The sequence below is a fragment of the Tetrao urogallus genome (genome assembly GCF_951394365.1).
Source record: "Tetrao urogallus genome assembly, chromosome: 5".
NCBI lineage: Eukaryota > Metazoa > Chordata > Aves > Galliformes > Phasianidae > Tetrao > Tetrao urogallus.
This window is the reverse complement of record NC_136818.1, coordinates 49,802,014-49,823,937: the sequence shown is the minus strand read 5'-3', so window position 1 is coordinate 49,823,937 and position 21,924 is coordinate 49,802,014. Positions and strand designations below refer to the sequence as shown.

Below are 21,924 nucleotides of genomic sequence, written 5' to 3'. Positions count from 1 at the left end.
GTTCATTTAAATGTTTTTAGCTATTTTCCCTGCATTTCACTGCAAGTTTCAACGTGCAAAATCAGGGTATGGTTCCACGGATGCCTCACAGCAGGCAGTAACCCGTGTAGGAGATACTATGGACTGTTGCTTGTGATGTGAGAAGCTGTAAATTAAAAATCATCTTTAGAAAAAATTCTATGGAACAGTAACCTGAATAAATTCGTAGAGCCTCTTGTTTGCTTGGAAAACTATTGTATTGTCCAGAGGGGGTCTGTGCAGTTCCACAGAGGTTACCAGCCCAGAGTGGAGAGGTGAGCTGCAGTGGTGCTACAAGGAGAGCCCAGGAGCCCACAGCCTAGGATGGGGAGAACCTGGTAAAGTGCATTCATCATATCAGGAGAGCTAGGGCAGCTCCCAGTGGCACCGAGTGGCTGCTCAGGGGGAGTTCAGTGACATGGAAGGTGGAGTTGCATGTTTGGTGGTAACTTGTATTTGGAGCTGATGAGATGCAGTATGAAACTGCCTAAATCTGTGGCTCCCTGTTCCTCTTCTCTAGCAGCAAAGCCACTATTTCTTCCTTGCTCCTGTCCTCAGCTGCTTGTTCTGGTTCTGTCATTTCCTGTTTTGTTTTGGAAGAATTTCAGTGTATTCAGGGTTTTATTTGCTTTTTGCTCTTTTACCAGATCATTTAACTGATGCATTTGGAGAACACACAAGAGATAAATACTGTAGCAAGCTGTGGAGGGCAGCAGTACTGAGAATCCATGGAAGAGGTGGGAAGAGAGAAACCATCCTCTTACAGAACTCACTGCACAGAACTACATTTTTAATATCACCAGGTCATTTCCTTGAAAAAGTCATAAGACCATAAAAAATTAACAGTAGTTTCTATCAGTAGTATCATGCTCAACTGTATCAGGCTCAGCCTGTTCCCTCCCACTGGGTAGGCATTTTGTCTAGCTGGAAAGTGCCTCCCTTTCCAAGCTTGCCCGTGTGAAGCGTTGAACTTCCTGAGATATAAATTAGCTAATGGCAGATCTTCTTGAAAGTTCTTTCTAAAGATTAAGTGCACAAAATTCAGATTTCTGCAGAATGCAAAAACCCAGTGTACTTTTTTTATTGCTTTATTTCTTAGTCCTTCTCTCTGTTGCATTTGGTCTCAGGTCCTACTGTGTGAACCGTGAAGGAAACACAAGATACACACATTCAAAATGTGCTCTCTCCAGATCTTGAGCTTATATGTTTGCTGTTCATATTTCCCCTCCCCCATTTCTACATATTCAGCATTTTCAAGACAAAACATGGACAATAGAGATGAAGTAGGAATTATTTTTTTAGATGTGGAGGAGAGTGGCTAGTATTCAACGGGAAGTTGGCTCTGTGCTGTGGGATCCTGTGCTGCGAAGTATACTACTTTGTTACAGAGCTCCTGATCCTTTACAAATCCTGAGATAGCAACCGGTCCCACTGTACTGAGAGATAAAAGGCTGGAGAAGAGCTGAGGAATGCTAGGGGTTTGTACAGTCCCACGCGGAGGACCAGGATTGGACAGCCACTGAGAGAACTGGAAGTGAAGGATGAAAAACTTAAAAGGGTCAGTAAGGTTTGTAAGGTCTTTCTGACAGAGAAAGACCAACCCATGGATAATGGGGTTGTGTCCCTGTCTGACCTGAAGGATTGTTACTGGATTTTTCTATTTGTTTATTTTGTTTTTTTCCTTACTTACATAAAATAAAAGTACTGAGCTGTGCTAGTTATTTGCCTACCCAGGAAGATAGTCAGACCATGTGAGCAGTCATCCAGAATAACATTTAAACACACTTAACATTAGCAGTATCATCAATATCAGCTGTTCAAAGACTATGGACTGTGTACTACAATTCTGTGATACTGGTTTAAAAGTCATGTGGTATCTAGCTTAGACTTTAATACGCTTGGTTACCTAGGAGGCCGGACAAAGTGGCCTCCTGAGATCTCTCCCTGAGTGAGCCTTTCAAAAACTGGAAAGGATAGAAATCCTCTAACTTTAATTGCCTTCTGAGGTAGTTTCTAATATTCTCTATTTAAAAACTTGCAACTGAAAATAAAGCATCAAGTGGCATAAAGATGTTCAAAGTCTGTGGTCATAACAAACAGATGAATTTTGCCAAGCTTCTGTTGGATGAAATACATTTCACATCTGTTGTCTTCTTAAAGTACAGTGGGTCAGGTAGCAATACAGCTCTTGAGACAAACTTCTTGCCATTGGTCAAACTGTGGTCCACCTAAGCAAGTGAGCAGTCACAGAGCCACTGCACACTGATGAGGATGCACCCAGTAGAGCAGGCATCCTGCAACATCATATGCTTTTGGTTTTTGGCTGGAGAGCTGAGGCCTGGCTCTCCTCGGAGATGCTCATTTTTAACTCCGCAGTGAACTGAGAACTGGCCACCTCCTGTAAGGGAAAGGAAATTGCTCTCTGCATTTTTCTTTCCCCTCAAGTTGGCAGGACTTACAGTAGCTGTTTTCTCAGCCTTTTGACACGGGGTTTGACCTGACTGTTCCACTTTTACTGAAATTCCTGTTGCTTAATAAAGAAGGATATCCTCAGTACAGACCTGTATAGACAGGAAAGGGAAGAGCAAGTTAGAATAACTTTCCAAATAAAATGTTTTAGGCAACACTGAGCTAAGTCACCAGCTATTCTGTGCTATGCTGTGTTGAGTTTTGTTGCACCTAACTTGCAGAAGGTCTCTTCCTGGCAATGTCTCTTGGAGTCAAACCCACCAGGAAGTGTGGTGTTTTCAGAATTGCTTGGAATTCAGAAGACTTTGTTTTGTTTATTGAAAGGGATGGCACTGGGATAGCAAGGACTCCAATCATGAGATATCTGTAGGAGTCTGATCTCAAAATCTTTCTGCTCCAGCTACAGTGGTATCACAGTGAGCACAATGATCTGCTCATGAGAGACTCTTGAACACTGGGGTGCAATTCTGACCTCAGTGCACTTCTGCAGTAAAACATTACATGCTTCACAGTGAGCGCAGTGGAGGTCACTAACTCTTGCCATTACCAACAGTGGATTTTGGATTAGGTCCCCATATGTGGAGGCAGTGCATAAAAGGCATGGAAAAGGCATCAAAATTTTCTAAAAATAGGGTGAAATAAAGGATAACTGTAACAATATATGTATCTGCAAAGGCAAAAGTAGTCAGCTTGAAACCACAGGAAGCTTATTAAAATTTTGCCATATGTTGGTAATGAAAACATATTGGGCCAATGTGAATATGGGAATATAGTCAGTGGAGCAGAGTTAATCCTTCATAAAGAAATCAAATGTGTTAAAAATAATTTTTGGCGCTATATTCTGCCCTTCTGTGTTTGCTTTCCTCAAAAATTTTAGCAAACAGGTTTACTCAATTGTTTGCATCAAGTCAAGAATAGTTGCTGGAAAGTCAATAATAACAATAAATGAGTATGTTTGCACTGGCAATCAAGCTCCAGAAGTTGTGCTAAGTTTGATCAAGGAATACCGGGTAGTGAACAGCTCCAGTGATGACTAGCAAAAGTATCCTTAATTCTGAACATTGTTTATCTTCACCAAAATTGTTCTTAGCTGGTTGATTGCTGTCCAGTGCTGATATTATCAAAATACTAAACAATTAGGAAACTGTAGGAGATAAACAATAGGGTATATAGGAAATAAGCTATTTGATTCCTACCATATAGAATGAATATGTGGAAAATAATGATTCCCTAGGAATGACTTAGCTCCAGCCAAAATTGAACAGGAGAAATAACATAGCACATTAATAAAGTACAGGAAATACTAAAATCAACTCAGCACACTGCAAAGATGAATGGTTAAAAAGAAAAAAAAAAAAAAGAGGACAAAAATTAAAGTGATCCTGCACACAAGGCGAAAGCAGGTCCGTGTCTCCAAGGAGCAGCCTGGCCTCATTCCATGGCTTTTTGTTTTTGAGGCTTCCTCTCAGACCTGCTTGAGCAAAAATAAAGCAGCGGAGAGAAAGGGGGAGCAGGCGAGGGAGCGGGGGGCTCCAGGGCCGAGCCTGCAGGCGCGTGTTGCCAGGCTACAGAGCCACCCGGCAGCGGCACAGCGAGTACAGAGTGAGCATGGCCTGGTTTGGGCTTGGCAAAGCACCGCTGGGAGAGCTGGCTGTTGGCATGGCTTCTCTTGAAAACACAGGCTCCTAGCGTTGGTGTAGTATTAGTGCAGTACCGAAGGCGAGTCAGAGAGAATAACAACAGCCAGCAGTACCATGCAGGCTTATTTCTCGCCATACAGAAATGTGTCTGCCAGCAAGCAGCTCTATTGCGCTGCAAGGTGAAGATTTTTCTGTTATAACTTTGCCAAACCATGAAGAGCACACCTAGCAACAAGCGAGGCTTTCCTTGTTCCTCCTACTGGACCCTGACCAAAATGCATAGATTTTGACTTGCATGGCACTGAATCATTACTTGAAGGAGACATGAAGACCCTGCAGCAGGCATAGGGACACATCAACTGTCACACAAGCCGTAGTGGCAGGGCTAAGGGGTGAGCCTGATGCTGAAGTGGTGGGAAGCAGGTGTGGCCCTGGACGGCCACCAACCAACTGGGTTTTGAACTGGATATTAGGAAAAAGTTCTTCTCCAAAAGAGTGGTCAGGCACTGGAAAAGACTGCCCAGGGAGGTGGTGAAGTCACTGTCCCTGGATATGTTCAAGAAATGTGGAGATGTGGTACTTATAGACATGGGATAGTGGGCAATATTGGTGGTAGGTGAATGGTTGGACTAGGCAATCTTACTGGTCTTTTCCAACCTTAATGAGTCTATGATTTTCTAATTCTACAACAGGCAAGAAATGAGGTACGTAGCCCAACTAAACAGGACTCTGGAAAATGTGATTTATGCCACTCTTTTGACAGAGCTGTTAGAAATATTCATTATATTTGCAATTTGGGAGAGGAAAAAGCAGTTGTTTTGGCATGTAGTTTGGAATAGAATGTGAACTTCCAGGCAGTTCTCTGCACAGATGAAATTGGAGTCAGGTTACGGCTCTGCCGCAGAATGTCCTTTTGTTACGGAAAAACTGCTCCGCTGTGAAGTTTTCATGAGGGTCACAATGTGGCTGGAGTATAAGCTAAAAAGAAATGCCTAAGTAATTGATGGTGGACTTCAGTGAATGAGCTTAAGAAAATGCAGCACAGGGTTTTGCCATCAATGACAAACTATTGCCATGGCAATGGGTAGCTTTGCCAGAAGTGAAGAAACAAGCAAACAACAGCAGCCCTCTTTCAGCAAAAAAGTTAGAGAGTTTGCCATTCTCACCTCACTGAAGTTTGTGCTTTTGCACCACGGACCGTCTCAGAGGAGAGGATGGGATGCCTGGCTCAGGCAAGTACCACAAACCTAGCATCCTTCCCAGTAGTACTGTTGTATCATTTCCAGAGCAGGAAGACCTTTGTACCCATGGGAAGGTATCAGCATTTGCTTTATAATGATTTCAGTGCTTTGGTTACTGTAATTCGGTACCATTTTCTTCTGGAAGGTGGAAGGGCTCAGCTTTAAAGTAGCTTTGTGTCACTCCTCATTGAAGTCAGTCCTGTTTTCAGGTGAGACTTAGTGCCATGGGAGATTTTCTTGTGGGCAAGAACTTGGGCACACAATTAATTAATACAGAGCTTTAAAAAGAAAACGAACAAACAAACAAAAAGACTCCACATAGCTGAGGAAGCAGGAGTATACTGCCCTTCCTTCTGCAGGCATAAGAGTGTGAACTTTTTGATTCCTCACTACAAGAAGGACACTGAGGCATTGCCTGAGGAAGGGCAATGACGCTGTGAAGGGTCTGGAACACAGGGCTTAGGGGAGCAGCTGAGGGAACTGGGATAGTTCAGTCTGGAGAAGAGGCTCAGGGAAGACCTTATCACTCTCTCCAAATCTCTGAAAAGAGGTTGTGGTAAGGCTGGGGTTGGCCTCTTCTCCCATGTAACAGTGATATAAGTAATGGCCTTAAGTTGTGCCAGGAGACGTTGAGAATGGATATTAGGAAAAATTTCTTCTTGGAAAGAGTGGTGATGCTGTGGCACAGGCTGCCCAGGGAGGTGGTGGAATCACTGTCCCTGGAGGTGTTCAAGAAATGAGTAGGTTTGCAACTGAGAGCCATGGTCAATGGCCATAGCGTGGGTGGGTTGAAAATTGGACTACATGATCTTAGTGATCTTTTCCAACCTTAGTGATTCTATGATTCTGTGAGGAGAGTGCTGAAACACAGGAGCCATATCCCAGCAGGGGCCTTTGGAGGAGGCCCTCTGAAAGCTTTCTGCATGTTTCTGAGGATCCCGGTTCCCTCAGAGGATGCTGCCCCATCACCTGCTGTGAATTCTGTGGACCCAGAGCATCCTCTCAACTGTGGGGAGACAGATTTCAGCCACCACCAGCAAGGAGGCATTAGCGTTGAGTCCCACCTAGTGTCCATCCTCGTTTCTTGCTGTTCTGTAGGCCCTTTGCTATTTTCCACCCATAGCATCTGAAATTTCTGCTGGGCATCCATGTCTGGCTAAAGACTCGCTGGAATAATTTCTGAGGAAGACAGACACACAAGCCTGTTGGTCTTGTGATTTCATGGCCTGCAGGAGCAGGAGCAAAGGGACAGAGCTGGGTGGCCATGTGGAATCATAGAAGTAACGAGTAGTAAAGAGAGATCTGGCTTACAGGTATCTATCTGTCTGCTGGTGAAGAGACAGCAATGAAAGAGCCAGTAGTGAGCATGGCTGTGTCAAACTTTCTGCAGCGTGAGGCTGACCCTCATAGGCTTTTTGTTCTGTGTAATACAGTCAGTCCTATTGGTCTGACAGGAGATGTGTCAAGACCTATTGGAGTTGCTAAACTCCTCTAATAGCAATCCTATATCAGAAAAAAATAAAAACAACCCCATTTGGATTTCCAGCTATTTGGCATTCATTAGTTTTGTCCTACCATTCTTTATATAATAACACTTAGGTGCTGCTTAAGTTCCCTATAAAATATTTATTATAGTTTACCGTAAAGTCTCTGGGATGAGGGCTGTATCTTGCAGAGGATTCCTGCTGCACCTAGCACTATTTTCAACTGCAGCATCCAGGCAGTACTGCAAGCATTCATTGTACTTATCTTGACACTTTTCAAACAAAGTCCTTCCTTAACTTTGGTTATAACATAGCCAGTGTTTAAATAACACTTTTTTTTTCATCTAAAATGATCAAACAGTCACAAGCAAATAAACTTTTAAGCTGGACTTTTAACTAATGCTCGCTGTTTTGAACAATGCCTGATTCCCTATCTTTAGCCAGCTCAGAAACATGTAGCAAATAAAAACTTTTTTTTTTTCCTTAGAAATGCAGTTCAGATCTATTTTGCATGAGAAAATATTTTGTTTAGGAATAACAGTTGTAGGCATTGTCTCATACATTGTAATATTTTCCATGTGTGGCAGCTTGCTTTTCAGTGGTACAAATATGTGCAATAAGGCTAAGGATAAAAATTAATCTATCAGCTTTTGCAGCAATGCTTTTGATAGTTTCACTTGATTCCATTTTCCAGGGAATATTGCCTTCGGTTCTGTTGCTTGCAATATGTGAAGCATAATTCTTCAAGGTTCCCGAGGTTGTAGGGATCCAGTAAGAGATGACTGATGCCCCCCCGCTCACACACATACTCCACCCCACACCCACTCACCCACCCACCAGCAAAACATAATGCTGTACTATTTTTGGCAACAGGGAGCGGGCCTCCCTGTGAAAACAGAAAGCAGTGTATTTCTCAGTTACATCACTTTGCAATCTAATGCTGTGTTGTGCTCAGTGTTTTTGTGGTGATGCAAGTCTTTCTTTTTTTTTTTTTTTCTTTTTTTTTTTTTTTTCTTCCTTCAGCCGGTTGGATTTTCCCCATCTTACAGCACCTCGCAGGTCTCTTCTCTCAGCAGTACGTTGCCTGAGTGAGTGGAAACACACAGATCAGCTGCAGGTTTCTGTCTACAGAAACAGAGTGAAAGAGAAAGAAAAGGGTTGGGAAAGCAAAGACAAATATTGACCTGGACTTATAGAAAGACATCCAATGGCTGAATAAAGAACCCCTGTTCATGTTTTGGGATATTCTTTCAACTGGCTGGAACAAGAGCGGATCAAAAGAATGGGAAATGCCAGCAGACCCTTTAGAAGAATTGCTTATTTCTTATGCCTTTTATCTGTGCTTTTGCTGACTGAAGGGAAGAAACCAGTGAAGCCAAAATGTCCTGCCTGGTGTACTTGTACCAAAGATAATGCTTTATGTGAAAATGCCAGATCTATTCCTCGCAGCGTTCCGCCTGATGTTATCTCACTGTAAGGGCTGTAAGCATTTGGTTATTTAATTTATGATTTAAAATGAACTGGGATGTGTGCATACGGAAGGATGCTTGCTGCAGGGAGTACCTCCAGCATTCAGAATCATCAGCTAATGTGTTAAAATTGTGCTGCATTCTTGAATTCTGCTTTTTACATCTCTTTCATCTGTTTGTCTGTCTGTGTCTATGCACGAATATCATTTCATACCTGCTTCTATGCTGAAGGAAACCTGTAACATTTTTATTTAAAAAATATATATATATATTTTCAGTACTTGCAGAAATACATTTCTCTGTGATGACCAGATCGGTGTTATAACCATGCATATGTGAGACTTCATTAATATAAGGTTGTTTTTTCTTCTTTCCAGATCCTTTGTGAGATCTGCTTTTACTAAAATCCCAGAAGGGAGTTTTTTGCTCACACCATCTCTGCAGCTTCTGTGAGAAATATTTATATGATACAATTTTTGTTATGAAATGTATATGTACCCATAAATAATGAAATAAGGTTCTCAATATTATTTTGATGGGAAATAGGAAGAGAATGTTCGTTAGATGACAAAAAACAAGACTTTTAGTAATGTGAAAGATAGTGCATGTTTAATTTTTTCGAAGTCCATGTACTTGGTGTTTTGCAGGGATATCTGTTGTCAGTGTTACTTTGAATGATTGCATTCTGGAGCTTTTGGTGACAGAATGTGTGCTATCTTTACAGGATTTTAATTAATATTACAGTAGGGATTTGAGCATTGCAACAACTGTTCTTCCTGTTTCTCTCCTGCAGCCCCAGGGCCTGATCACAATATAGAGCTTCCCATTTGCAACTTTCATTGCCCGTGAGCTCAGAGCCCCACAGATCAGGCCCTTCTGTTCTGTGGGACAGGTCCTGGACTCCTTTTCCATGCAAAATTGCTACTGACTTCTGTGGAAGTTTAGTCACTTCAGTGGGAGTTTTGCCTTGCTAGTGTCTCATTTTGACCATTATTTATGATTTCATGTTTTTTGAAAATGCACAGAAGTAATGAAAATTTTCTTTTAATTAAAAAAAAAAAAAAAAAAAAAAAAAGCCCAACAGTTATTTTAAAATCAAAGACTGTGATACATAGAAAGAGATTGCCTTTGGACATTTAAAAATTGGTTGCATTTCTATATAGGTTTTTTACAGGTTCACAGGCTTTCCTAGAAATGTGGGCATATGATTACATAATTGCCAGCTATACAAAGGTAGAGGGGGTGTAACCTGAACTGTTTATAGTGGATGTGCCACCAGCCTGAAACATATCCAGGCTGGTCTCAGAAATCTGGTGAGAAAGGCAACTTGATGTGATCAAAATCCAAATTAGACATCTGTCCTGGGCTGACTCGGCATGCAGGCTAGATGTGGTCAGAAGTGTCGTGTTGATGGATTGGAGCCCTAATGCTGTCTCGTTAAAGTGTTGGTGCACTGATAGCTGAAGCCCTGACCCTAGCTGTACTCTGCTACCTCAAGTGGAGCTGATAAGGAGGTGCAGACATACTGTACAATTTTGGATACAGGGTAAATAGGTAAATGCAGTTACTATGGAAACCTAAATGCTTTTCCGTTGTGCTTTATTCCTGAGAATATTTTCCCAGGTGGTCACTGATCACAAAAGGGACAAATTTCACGCATCCCCTGCAATGGACCTTTCAAAGAAAAGAAAAAAAGATGCACTGGTGGAGCTTGTGTCTGAAGAGGGAGTAGGACACCATCATCGTCTCTCCTGGCTACGATGTGCCACCTACACTTAGCAATCTGCTGCCAGGCAGGCGGGGATGGGCTGGGTGGAGCAGGACAGACACATTCTGGTGGTTTTGAGTCATTATAGTGCCCGAGGGTTGTAGTCTCTGACAATGGCTTTTGGCATTTTGGTAGTGGAAATAATTTGCAAGGTCTGCCTTAGGCTTCACTGGAATGCATGTTCTCAGCCGCTGTTAATAATGCTGCAACAAAAGCTGCACTCCCAGAAAAGCATTTTTTGTTTCCTTATGGGCTTTGACAAGTGATCTGTTAGAATGGTGCAAGCTATCCACAGACTACTTCTGCTACCTAGCAATTCTAAAAATACTGACTGCTTGTCCAGGTGTATCTCTAATGTGGGAGCCAAGCTGCTTGCAATCTTTGGGAAGGCAGAAGCAGGGCTCTATCTATGGGGCCAATACTCCAGTTTCTACGTAGGAAGGAAAAACTTCCATATTTGGCAGAAGATAGAGTAACGCAAATAAGAATATGGAAAACTATGGTTAAGTAAAGGAAGTTTTAGCCTGATGTAATTATAGCTGTATTGGTAGGTTTAATTTAGCCAATGGCAAGATTTAGCAGCCTGCACATACTTTTATATAATAGTCTCTCCAGCATGCCAATCACACATTTCTGAGTGTGGAATATTCTGCTTCTATTATTCTTTACTACTGTTGTTACTGTAGTAATGGCAGTGGTCTCTGGAAAAATCATGGTCTTAATGTACTAAACGCTGCACAGCAGTCCTACATCAGGAGAGCTTTCTTCCTGAATGGTGCAGATGGTATGATCTGTGCTCTTTGTGTGGCAACAAAAATGTGCAGCACCTACAGAGATGAGTGAAGTGCCAGCAAAAGCGTTCCCGAAAAATAGGGGGCATCTCCCTGCTCACATCTCCAGCACTTGTAGCTGTGTCTGTCAGGCAATGTGCACAGGGTGCCCTTATAAATGGATGACACTGAAGCACATGGAGAGAAGGGAGTTAAATCATAGTGTTAGGATTCACACCTGACAGCAGCACAGCTCCTGCCCTGCAGTATGGTTCTTAGCTATCATGCAGCTGCCTTTCTCCCCACCTCAGAAGTAATTTGGTGGTGATCAAGCAGAGCTGGTTCTTGAGGTCAGAAAGTGGGAGAAAAGCGACTTTGTGCATCAGATAGATGTGATACAGACACTGGGGGGAGGTACAAGATGGGAGGCAAATGAGCTCACCAACTACTAGACCTATGCCATAATCCTGGCAATCTCTACAACAGCCAAACTATTTAAAGAGATACTACCCTATTCTCATAGCATACAAGCAGGGCAGAATGCAGAAAAATAAATATTATCCAGAGAAACCGTGTCAGAAAACAGTTTCATATAGTGAATTTACTAAATTGGTTTTCAGGTTCATGGACTTTATAAAAATACTTATTTTCTCTAAGAGAAGAGTCCATTGTTACTAACAAAAAGGAAGAATTTCCTGATTGTATTTTTGTAAAAATGTAGGAACATATTTAAAGTGAAAAAAGTGCAGTCTGCAGTCGCCTAGCGAGAAAAACAAACCAACTGGAATTTATTCCTAATGCAGACTACAAAGGAAGAGATTAACTCATTCAGTGAATTAATTCATACTTGAAAATCTTGAATTCCTGAATGCCTAAGGATATCACAGTGTAAGTCTATTCATCCATCAGGTCCAACTTAATAAAATATAGATGTGCAACTAGTATTCCACTGAGGAAAAGTTCATCTTCTTTGACAGTGCCTTACCATTTTAAGGGTGTGGCAGTTTTGAGCTGCATTAAAATGGGCAGATGCAAACATGCCTGATAATCATAAATAAAGCTGGAAAAAATCAATGCTAGTCCACTCTTAAGGGCTACAAGATTACATAAAATTAAATGTGTTGCCAGTATTTTTACTGCTAGATGGATGAAAAATACATGCACCTACTGAGAGTTATCTCCATCAAGTATTGCGTGGCCTTAGAAAAGTAGTTCTGAACACTGACTGAATTAGAATAACCCTAAGAAATTTCACATTTTTTCTCAGGAAACTCTCAGTACCCTCAGGTCAAACCCGCTCACAAGTTTAACTCCTAACTAAGGATTTTTCCTACCTGTCATCTGTGTAAATTCAACTTGATGTCTGGCTTGTAGACTAGATTTTTCTTCACATTGTCATCCAAAGTAAGTATTCAATGCAATTTGGACATCTGTGGTACTTGAACATTTCAGTGTTGTCTGAGTCTGTCCTCAGTAGGTCTTGCACAATGCCATTGTTTTATTGGCATGTTAAACCCACATTTACATCCTACAGAATTCAGTGGAATTTTATCAGATAGTGCCAGTATGCAAGATGGTGAGCTGCTGGGTCCTTCCATTGCACCAGACAATACTGCAGTGTTATAGCAGTGTGTTTTAGCCTTGTGATCCTGTAGTGCTTACATAGGCAAACCATCAGTGGAAGTCTGGCCTGCTATGGATCAGTTGAACTAAACGATCTTAGTAATCTTTCCCAATCTTCATGATTCTATGGATTGCTGAACTATTTTCGAAAGCTGCTAATAACCTAATTTGTTTTACATTTCTTCACACAGGTTGTTTACGTCCAATACTTTTGATGTTATTAGTGATGACGCTTTCATGGGCCTTCCTCATCTAGAATATTTGTGAGTGGATAACATAATTTTTCCTGGCATTATTGAATAGAGTGGGTGGGCTTCCACGTTCCAGGCACTGCTTTGACCAGAATGACTTTACGACCCATTACAGGTTCATAGAGAACAACAGCATTAAGTCAATTTCAAGAAATACTTTCAGAGGACTGAAATCTTTAATTCACCTGTAAGTAAAGTGGTTGAATATATTCTTTGGTATATTTAATATAGTAACTGAACCACTGTGTTGTTTAGTGTAGTATTTTGATATGTAGCTAGTCACATTTGTTTAAGCAATACTACTGTTCATTGGATTAGACTGCTAATCTTTGTGTTTCCACCAAAGACTTCTAATCATGGTTGTGTAGATGGCTGGGACCCCAACAGCGTCCAAGCAGTGTTTGTGGTGGCAGCTTCCTTTCCTGCTTTGCACAGGGCACTGAGGCTTTCCAGCTGAGCAAGGAGGCACAGGAGAGCAGGGTGAGTCAGTCAGCTGGTTTCTGCTAAGGTGAGATAGGATAGGAAAGCCCAGTTTGGGACATGAAGGCAGTGATTGGCACCAAGGTGTCGTGGTGGTGAGAGCCAGAGGAGCAGTGGCAGGCCTCTTCCCATGCAACAATCTGGCCTGGGTCCAAGGCAATATTATGGCCATCCATCCACTGAGCTGTACGGTGGATCTGCCCTTAGGCTTCAGCAGAACCAGCAAACCTACACACCTGTGCTGCACCCTGTCCCCTGCTGAACCCCGAGCAGCCTGTGATGGGAGTCTGTCATGCTCCTGGGCACCAACACCAGGGCCTGCCATTGGGCTGCCCCACCATTGTGGGCAGACCCTGCTCCCTGGGAGCTGGCACCCACAGAGGTTTGGCTCACGCTGTGCTCAGGAGGTGAAAGGCACACTGGCAACAAATACTTTTAACTGCAGACACAAAGGTAGAAGCCTCATGCTCTCATCTATCAAGATGGTCTTTGCTCAGGCATTTGATTTCTATCTGGCATCAAGTTTATGCATTAGCAATACTTCTGTTTTTGCAAATACAGTCCTGATTGTAAGAAAACATTACAAACATGCTTAAAGAGAAGGGGGCTAAAACATGTAGGGTGCGCCTGACATGGATTTATACACAACTCTGAGCATTTGCATTCTGCAGCATTTATCTTGGGGTGCTTGTCACAGGCAGGGGCGTGGATTCTGACCTCTCAGCCCTAGCACAATTACCTCAAGAGGGCTTTGAAAGAGGATCATTTAACTTTTTCTTTTGTATATTTAGACATAGGAGAAAGCAGAGGTTCAATCTTAAATAGTTAATGCATAAACATAATGGTTTAATTGCAATTCATCAAACCCTTTACCACATAGTGAATGTACCATAAAACATTTCCTTTTTGGTCAGCGTAGACAAGACTAACAGCTGCCTCAAACTGTGGCTGCTCATGTGCATGAAGTTACTTACAGAATAGCTCTAGGTCTGAGGAAGGGAGACAAGAGAGGCATATAAGCAGACTGTGCACATCCTATGGGAATCCATATTAGAGGTACAGGCATAATTGTAGTATCATTAAAAAGGCAGATAATAGGATGTGGCTGGTAACTGGGACTCTATCTTCGAAATATTTATGCACATGAATAACTTTATATTCACAAATGGTTCCAGTACATTATTTATTATATTCATTTACTTATTTAGTAGCTGCTACCGCCTGTGAAAAAATTGCTTTTCCACCATAGAGTAAAGCAGTGTCTTCTCCACAGAGCGTGCAGTCCAAAAGTAACATCTTGTCTTGACTATGATGTTGATTTCAGGGGACACTCCAACAGTTTCATAAGAGAATAACATATGCAAAAGATAGAACCACACTTGAGGAGCCATTGTGGTTTGCATGTGGTTGCACACACAATTTTGGAACACTGATTTGTGCAGTGTGCTGCTATTGCACATGGAGAGCTACTCATCAAGACAATGAGAATTTTGCAAAAAATAATCGCAAGGGCAGCTCCATTAACAATGGAATGTGAATAGTTTAATGTGTTTGTGGACCTACTCCCCACCCTTTGGGGGAAATTGTACTTACATATTAAGAATAATCATTGGTATCCTGAGGCATTTCTCATTTAAGAAACAGGAGAGTGTTTGTGATACATAAAGTATAATGAAAAGAAACACAGTAAACAAGCACAGAAATTAGTTCCATGGAGTTAGAGAAGAATACCAACTTTGTTCTGTTTATTCTGTTCATTTCCTTTTCACAATATAAGTTTTGCAATACAGTAAGCTATCCAAACATTTGTATTTTTATTATGCAATTATCTTTGATAATTACAGCGTGTCCTTTTTGTAAAATAGAGCCATCTACTATTTGTTATGCAACACACTTCATTTTCTGTTTAGGGTGGGCTGAGGAAAAGAAAACACAGTTGTGTCTTTCGACTAATTTTAACTCAACATTAAAACCTTACCATTAGGATAGGGAAATAATTTCTATATTTCTATATTCCACATATCATTTCAATTGCCTTTCTTTCAGAATTGCAAGTGTCTGTCCGTAAGCATAACTGCATGTTTGACTCAACCCTTACTTTCTTATTATAAAGCAAATACCAAAAAAGCAGCATCTAGACAAGTTAGCGTTTCGTAACACACAAGCATGCTTTTTAACACTGGAATATAAAATGCAAAGTTTTCATCCAAAAATTGGCAAATGCATAAACCTTGTATAAATTTTTCTGTTAGTCAGATTCCTGTGGTAGCGATGAACCACTGTTATTTCCAAGGGCATTGCCCCTTTTGGTTTGATATAACCCAAGTCATAAAGAAAATATAGGGCATTTTCTTGCAAGTCAACTTAGCTTTATTCACATGAGTTATCTGACTTTGAAAGAATTTTTTCTGAGTATAACCTTAAGCATAAGGGAAGCACATGATCCATACACCAAAGTGTTGCAATCATATCTACTTTGAGAGCTGGGAAACTAGGGGGGTCTAATGGCATCCCGTATTACTATCCTAATTGGGAAAAGTACACTGTTTTTAATGAGGCAGATAACCCATTAGGTCTAGGCCTGTTCTTCAGTTCAAACATGTGCCTAAATATCTTTGCCTGGCAAAAGAAATTGTAGTTAATAAGTAATTTTTGTATGTCTAACTAAAAATAGAAAAGGTTCTAAGAGTTACTAGCTACACATTCTAACTGGCATATTAAATTAGAATGATTTCTTTCCATTTTTATTTCTTTTCATAAGAGAAATAATTTTGTTAATCAAAAGAGACGTGAGCTGTACACTATTGAATTATTCTTTTCCTGGTGTGCCCTCGGTGACATTCAGAGAACACAGACCTTTGGTGGACTTACAGAGATTTTTCCATCTGAAATATAATACATTCCTTGTTTAAACACTGCTCACATTTCCTCCTCACCTTACTAGCTAGAATACTCACTGCATTTAAGGGAGCTTTCCCAACATTAAAAATTGAGAATTAACACTTTTTTTGCTGGTCTCACACACACATACTTACGTACAGCTATTCTGGGAAAGAAATTCTTGTTGATCAGCAATTTCTTGTCTATCACTGCATCTTTCCTAAAATTATGAGCTAAGCCTAAATCCAGTACAATGAAATCTGACATTAAGATTTAACTTCCAGAAGAGAGAAAAGAAAGTGGGAGGTTACAGTAATATGAACACTGTGTATTGGTATCTTCTAAGGAAAACATTAGTAGATCCAATCATGACTAATTGTTTTAAAATAATGGTGTTGGCAAAACACCAGAGGTGACTGTACTTGTTACTCTGCTGCATGAAGTACTGTGAATGCTATAAGGCTGCTGAAGAGTCAGAAAGCAGGAGGAGTCAGGGGGTTTTAGTGGAAGAGAGTCACAAAGTAAAAGAGCTAAATGCTGAAGAATAGTAGGGTTCTTTACCTAAAGGGGAAAAAAAAAAAACCAACACACAAAAACAAATAATCAACCAGAACAGTATTAATCCTTGCAAAAAATGTCTAATTTCATGAGCTAGCACTGATACTGAAGTATCTTCTTTTACAGGAGTCTCGCAAATAATAATCTTCAATCGCTTCCAAAAGACATATTCAAAGGCTTGGATTCTTTAACAAATGTGTAAGAAAGCAATTAATTAATCTATTAATTTTACTAAAAATATAAAGAGATGTTTTTAGAGGACATTCTGACTAACCATTCAAACCAATAGCTGGTAATGGGATATTATTACTGGGTAGAGAATACACAGGATGGTAGGCTTGATTTTTGGCTGGTGTTATTGATCAGTTATTTTAATTTGGAATATTTGACTAGTTATGAAGATAAGTGATGCTGTTTGTAGTTGTGTAAGAGATCTGCATGTTCATTAAAATGGTGAATAAGAAGGAAATGTCCTAAGGGATGCATGAGAGAACATGACGTGAGGAGAGGGTGGAAGAGATTTAATGGAAGTATTAAGTAGTATTAGTAGTATATCTATGTCCAAATAAGTTCTGGGAAAGCTGTCTTTTATCACAAAAGCATAAGTGTTTTAGTAAGTGCCACATTTCATACCAAATTTAACTGAAAACAAAAGCAAAACACGAACTTGTTCAAACATACAGCTTAGATACCAATAAAAGTACAAAATATAGATAAACAAATAAACCCTATTGGTTGCTTTGCTGAAGTGTGTTCTGTTCACAACATACCAAATTATGGTTCACCCGATTTGGGATAAGGAGAGCAGAACATGCATTCTGCTCCTGGCACAAACAAGGCAAGCTGGATTCATAGCGGCAGTAGCAGGTTGTAGAGATGGTCAGTGTGTCCTACATGACTGCTTGGCATGACTGACTGTAGCCAGCTGGTGACACAGTCAAGTCCTGGCACTTGCCCATTCTTGTCCATACTTTCTGAAATCTGACCAAAGACAGCTGTAAAGGACTGAACTCCTTTGCTTGTGTTTCCTAAACCTGTAAATCCAAAGGAGTACATCCAAAAGAGATAGCAAATGCTGACTGTCTGACCGTCAGGGTACATAAATTTCTGTTTTATCTAGAATGTTCGTATTGAGAAAGGGTAATCCCAAGGAACAGCTTCCTCAAACATGGGGCAATCAGTTTGGTAGGCCTTCGTGAAACTCCAGACTTGAGGAAATCAACAAGAACTTCCTACTGATTATCAAGTTAAGCTCTCCTTAATAGAATTAAATCTGCGTGTGTTCTGATATGTGGATTTAAGTGTAGGTCAGGAAAAATTAATCCAGGAAGCCATCAACTGAGAATAAGCAAGAAAGCACGTATTTAACAGGAGCCCAGCTTGTTGTTGTCATGCAAGGAGAAAAACAGCAGCTGACTATTTATTTCCAATGCATGATTTATTTGTTCTAGAGATCTTAGAGGCAATGCATTTAATTGTGACTGCAAACTGAAATGGCTAGTGGAGTGGCTGGGCAGCACCAATGCAACTGTTGAAGATATTTACTGTGAAAGTCCACCAGAATACAAGAAGCGCAAAATCAATAGCCTCTCCTCAAAAGAATTTGATTGCATTATTACAGGTAATGTCCTTCAAATTATATACATTTGGTAAAGTCAAAGCTGTATCATTTTTATTCGAGGGTCCATTTTGCAGGAAGTCTACATGCTGGCTGGAAGTTTCACTAAAATCGCTGCCAATTGTCTGCAGGTGCAAGTCTGACACAGGAAGCACTGAGGATTTGGTGCACTGCAGCTTCTACTCAGACTTTAATATGAAGGCTATGAAGAACCAGGGCACAAAATTGCACTTCTTTTAGTTGAGAAAGATTGAAAAACAGATTACAGTGCTCCTTTATCATCAGGAAAACTGGACTAGTGATTAAATACTGTAATTTGTAATAAAATGTTATCATCTAAGTAAATGTTCTTTCAGTATAGTATGGAACGTATCTCTGTAATTTTCATATGTTTTGTGCGCTTTTGCAGAATTTGAAGTTTTTCAGTCCCTGCCATATCAATCTCTATCAGTAGATACTTTCTCATACATGAATGATGAACATGTGGTTATTGCACAGCCTTTCACTGGAAAATGCATCTTTCTTGAATGGGACCATGTAGAAGTGATGTTCAGGAATTATGACAACATTACAGGTATGAGCATTCCTCACCAAATAACATGTAACAGCTGATTAAAAAAAAAAAAAGCAATGCTAACCCTGTCTTTTACTTTTCTTTTATAGGTACTTCAACTGTTGTGTGTAAACCTATAGTTATTGAGAGTCAGCTGTATGTCATTGTTGCACAGCTGTTTGGAGGCTCCCACATATATAAAAGAGATATTTTTGCTAATAAGTTCATAAAGATTCAAGATATTGAAATCCTTAAAATCAGAAAGCCCAATGACATTGAAACTTTCAGGATTGCTGAAGACTGGTATTTTGTTGTTGCAGACAGTTCAAAAGCTGGTTTCACCACTGTTTACAAATGGAATGGGAATGGATTTTATTCCCATCAGTCTCTGCACGCCTGGTACAGAGATACTGATGTGGAGTTTCTTGAAATAGCCGGCAAACCGCATTTAATTCTGTCAAGTAGTTCCCAAAGACCTGTAATATATCAATGGAACAAAGGAACAAATGAATTTGTTAAGCGTTTTGATATCCAGGATATGGAAGATGCATATGCGGTGAAACATTTCAAAGTGAAAGAGGATGTATACATTTGTTTAACAAGATTTATTGGGGACTCTAAAGTAATGAAATGGGGTGGTTCAGCATTTCTGGATTTACAAAGAATGCCATCCCGAGGGTCAATGGTATTCCAACCGCTCCAGATACGTAATTATCAATATGCCATTCTCGGAAGTGATTATTCTTTCACTCAAGTCTATTATTGGGATGCTGAGAAAGCAAAATTTGTGAAGTTTCAAGAATTAAATATACAGGCACCAAGATCTTTCATACATGTCTCCATCGATAAACGAGATTTTCTCTTTGCTTCCAGTTTTAAGGGAACTACATTGATTTATAAACATGTCAGAGTTGACTTAAGCGCATGACACTCATAAATCTGAGGTTACATCAGACTTTCTGCCGTAAGTGGACAAAATGAACTAAATGCATGATGACTCTCTTATCTTACTTCCAAATGAATGCCTTTAAAAGTTGAGATTGCTAGAACAAAGTATTACTAGTATCTTCATCTTTAATTGTCAAGTCTAGTGATGTTGGAAGTTGCATTTTTTAACAAAAAGAAATTAACTGTTCTTTGCATCCACAGTATGTAAATATGTGTGCAACTGCATCTGTTGCTATAAAGAATATTAAGATGTACTTTTCCATTTATTTATTCACCTGTTTGAAACAACTGCCAAATAAAATGTTTACATTTTGTGTCTTTCACATTCCAAATATTATTTTCAGGTGATACTTTTTATTTGTGTATATATTATACACATACAAGATAAACTGGAGAAGGTGTATTGCCCAATTCTGAGTTGTACTGCATGGAAGATGCACAGAATATCAGGTAGGTTTTGTGTATAATTGTGTGTAAGGTTTTGATGCAAATGCAGCGTAGAACTTCAATCCTACTAGCAGTCACCTGGACACATCATTGTATTTATGTGAAGCTTCACTGGTTCAAATTGGCTTCCACCTAGAAAAGTAGGATTCCATTCTATAGATCTGGCTGTAGGATGGGGCTTTGTACTGTTTACAGTTGGAAGTAACAGATTGTTGAAAAAAATTACAGAGAAATCAACAGAATAAATCTGATGTAAAGGTCTTTCTTTCTCCACCTCACACTGAAGCAGCACAGAATGAATCTCTGGAATGACATTTGGGCTGTCACTGTGCTGAAAGCTAAAAGCACAGCTTATTTTGCAGCTAGCATCATTTCTATATCTGAGCTGTGACACGTCACTTGCACGAATTCTGTGTATCCTTGTCAAGTCTTTCAATTTTAATCACAATTATTTAGTTTTCACTGAATTTCTTCTTTATTGTGAACGAGGGTAGGGAAAGTGAAGTCATCTGGTAAGAGGTATGCCTGAGATTTCAGGAATTTTGAATGTGGCAAAACAAACTCCATTAGTGTAACATCTGAAGCTCTAGGGAATCTGCCTATGTGTGTTAAGATACACCGAATCTAAGTTTGTCATGAAAATCCATCAAACTCAAAGTTTAAATAGTCTTTTGTTTACATACACCCAGTGCATCACCTGTGAGAAATCAGCACTTGCTGCAGCTCAGGAAGAGAACTCAAATTCATTTTAGCTACTTTTTCACTTCACTTGAAGTTATTGAGCCTTATGCTTCAGTGCCATCTTTAAAATATACATTAAAATACCATGTATGTTTGTTTGTATTTCTAACATTTCTAGCACTCACAGACACTGATTGGCCAATAAGATTTTTACTATGCTCATCAGCTAGTGATGTAAGCTGATCTGGTGAGCCAGCAGGCTCCCCGTATTTATGAAGACTCTAAAATGACTATTTCAGCCTCAGTAGCTTTTCCTTTGCTGATGGTGCTGCTATGAGCAGTTGCTAGTGCTGCAGGCAAGAAAGACACATAATATGTAAGAAGCCAGTTCTAAACAGCAAGCTTCTATGATAAAGAATAGTTTTTTACATTCAGTGTTATTAGAAAAGAAAAAATCATATGTGAACAATGCTACTCTAATAAGCTAATTTTTTGTGCCTTTTTATCCATAGCTGCTTATGCTCTCGTCAGTATTTGACTTAAAACTACTCACTGTGTATAAATCTGTGACTAGAAAGATTTAATATTGCACAGTTATAAGCACCAGCAAGTTTTTATTAGCACATAACATTTCCAAAATCCATTCTGATAATGCATCACTGGATAGTTTTCAAGTTCTTAGCTTTTATATGAGTGTGATTTTCAGCCCCAGATCAATCCAGATAATCTCTCTTATTACTTGTGAATGTCAGCTGCACAATGTTGATTGCCAGCTCAGCTTGTCTGTCTCTTCTTCTATCTACCTTCCATGGCAGAAGGATGATCTACAATACACCAGAAAGCTATGAAGTGTTCATTTTGTCTTTTGTTTCGGTCTTTTCCTCAATAACCTATTGAACTATGTGCACTGACTTTGTTCTGATTTCCCCCATTATACTTGCCTACATGCATTCTCTATCCTCTCTATACTCTCTATCAGTTGTATAAGTAATGGCAAAATGGCTATATATATCTTTCCCATTATGG

General features: G+C 40.0%; 1 protein-coding gene across 2 annotated transcripts; it reads left to right on the top strand.

Moving 5' to 3' along the window:
* Positions 1–8,125: 8,125 nt before the first annotated feature.
* On the top strand, positions 8,126–19,750 carry LGI1 (leucine rich glioma inactivated 1; the record flags this gene model as incomplete). 2 transcript variants are annotated; one of them, XM_079536092.1, is made up of 8 exons in its annotated part: positions 8,126–8,325; positions 8,699–8,770; positions 12,674–12,745; positions 12,849–12,920; positions 16,778–16,849; positions 18,103–18,272; positions 18,679–18,843; positions 18,933–19,750. In XM_079536092.1, the coding sequence occupies exons 1-8, from the start codon at positions 8,135–8,137 to the stop codon at positions 19,748–19,750; spliced, it is 1,632 nt and encodes a 543-aa protein (XP_079392218.1). In that variant the 5' UTR covers positions 8,126–8,134. The 2 variants fall into 2 exon arrangements, with proteins under 2 accessions (XP_079392218.1, XP_079392219.1); XM_079536093.1 differs by lacking the exons at positions 12,674–12,745; positions 12,849–12,920.
* Between the last annotated feature and the right edge of the window lie 2,174 nt (positions 19,751–21,924).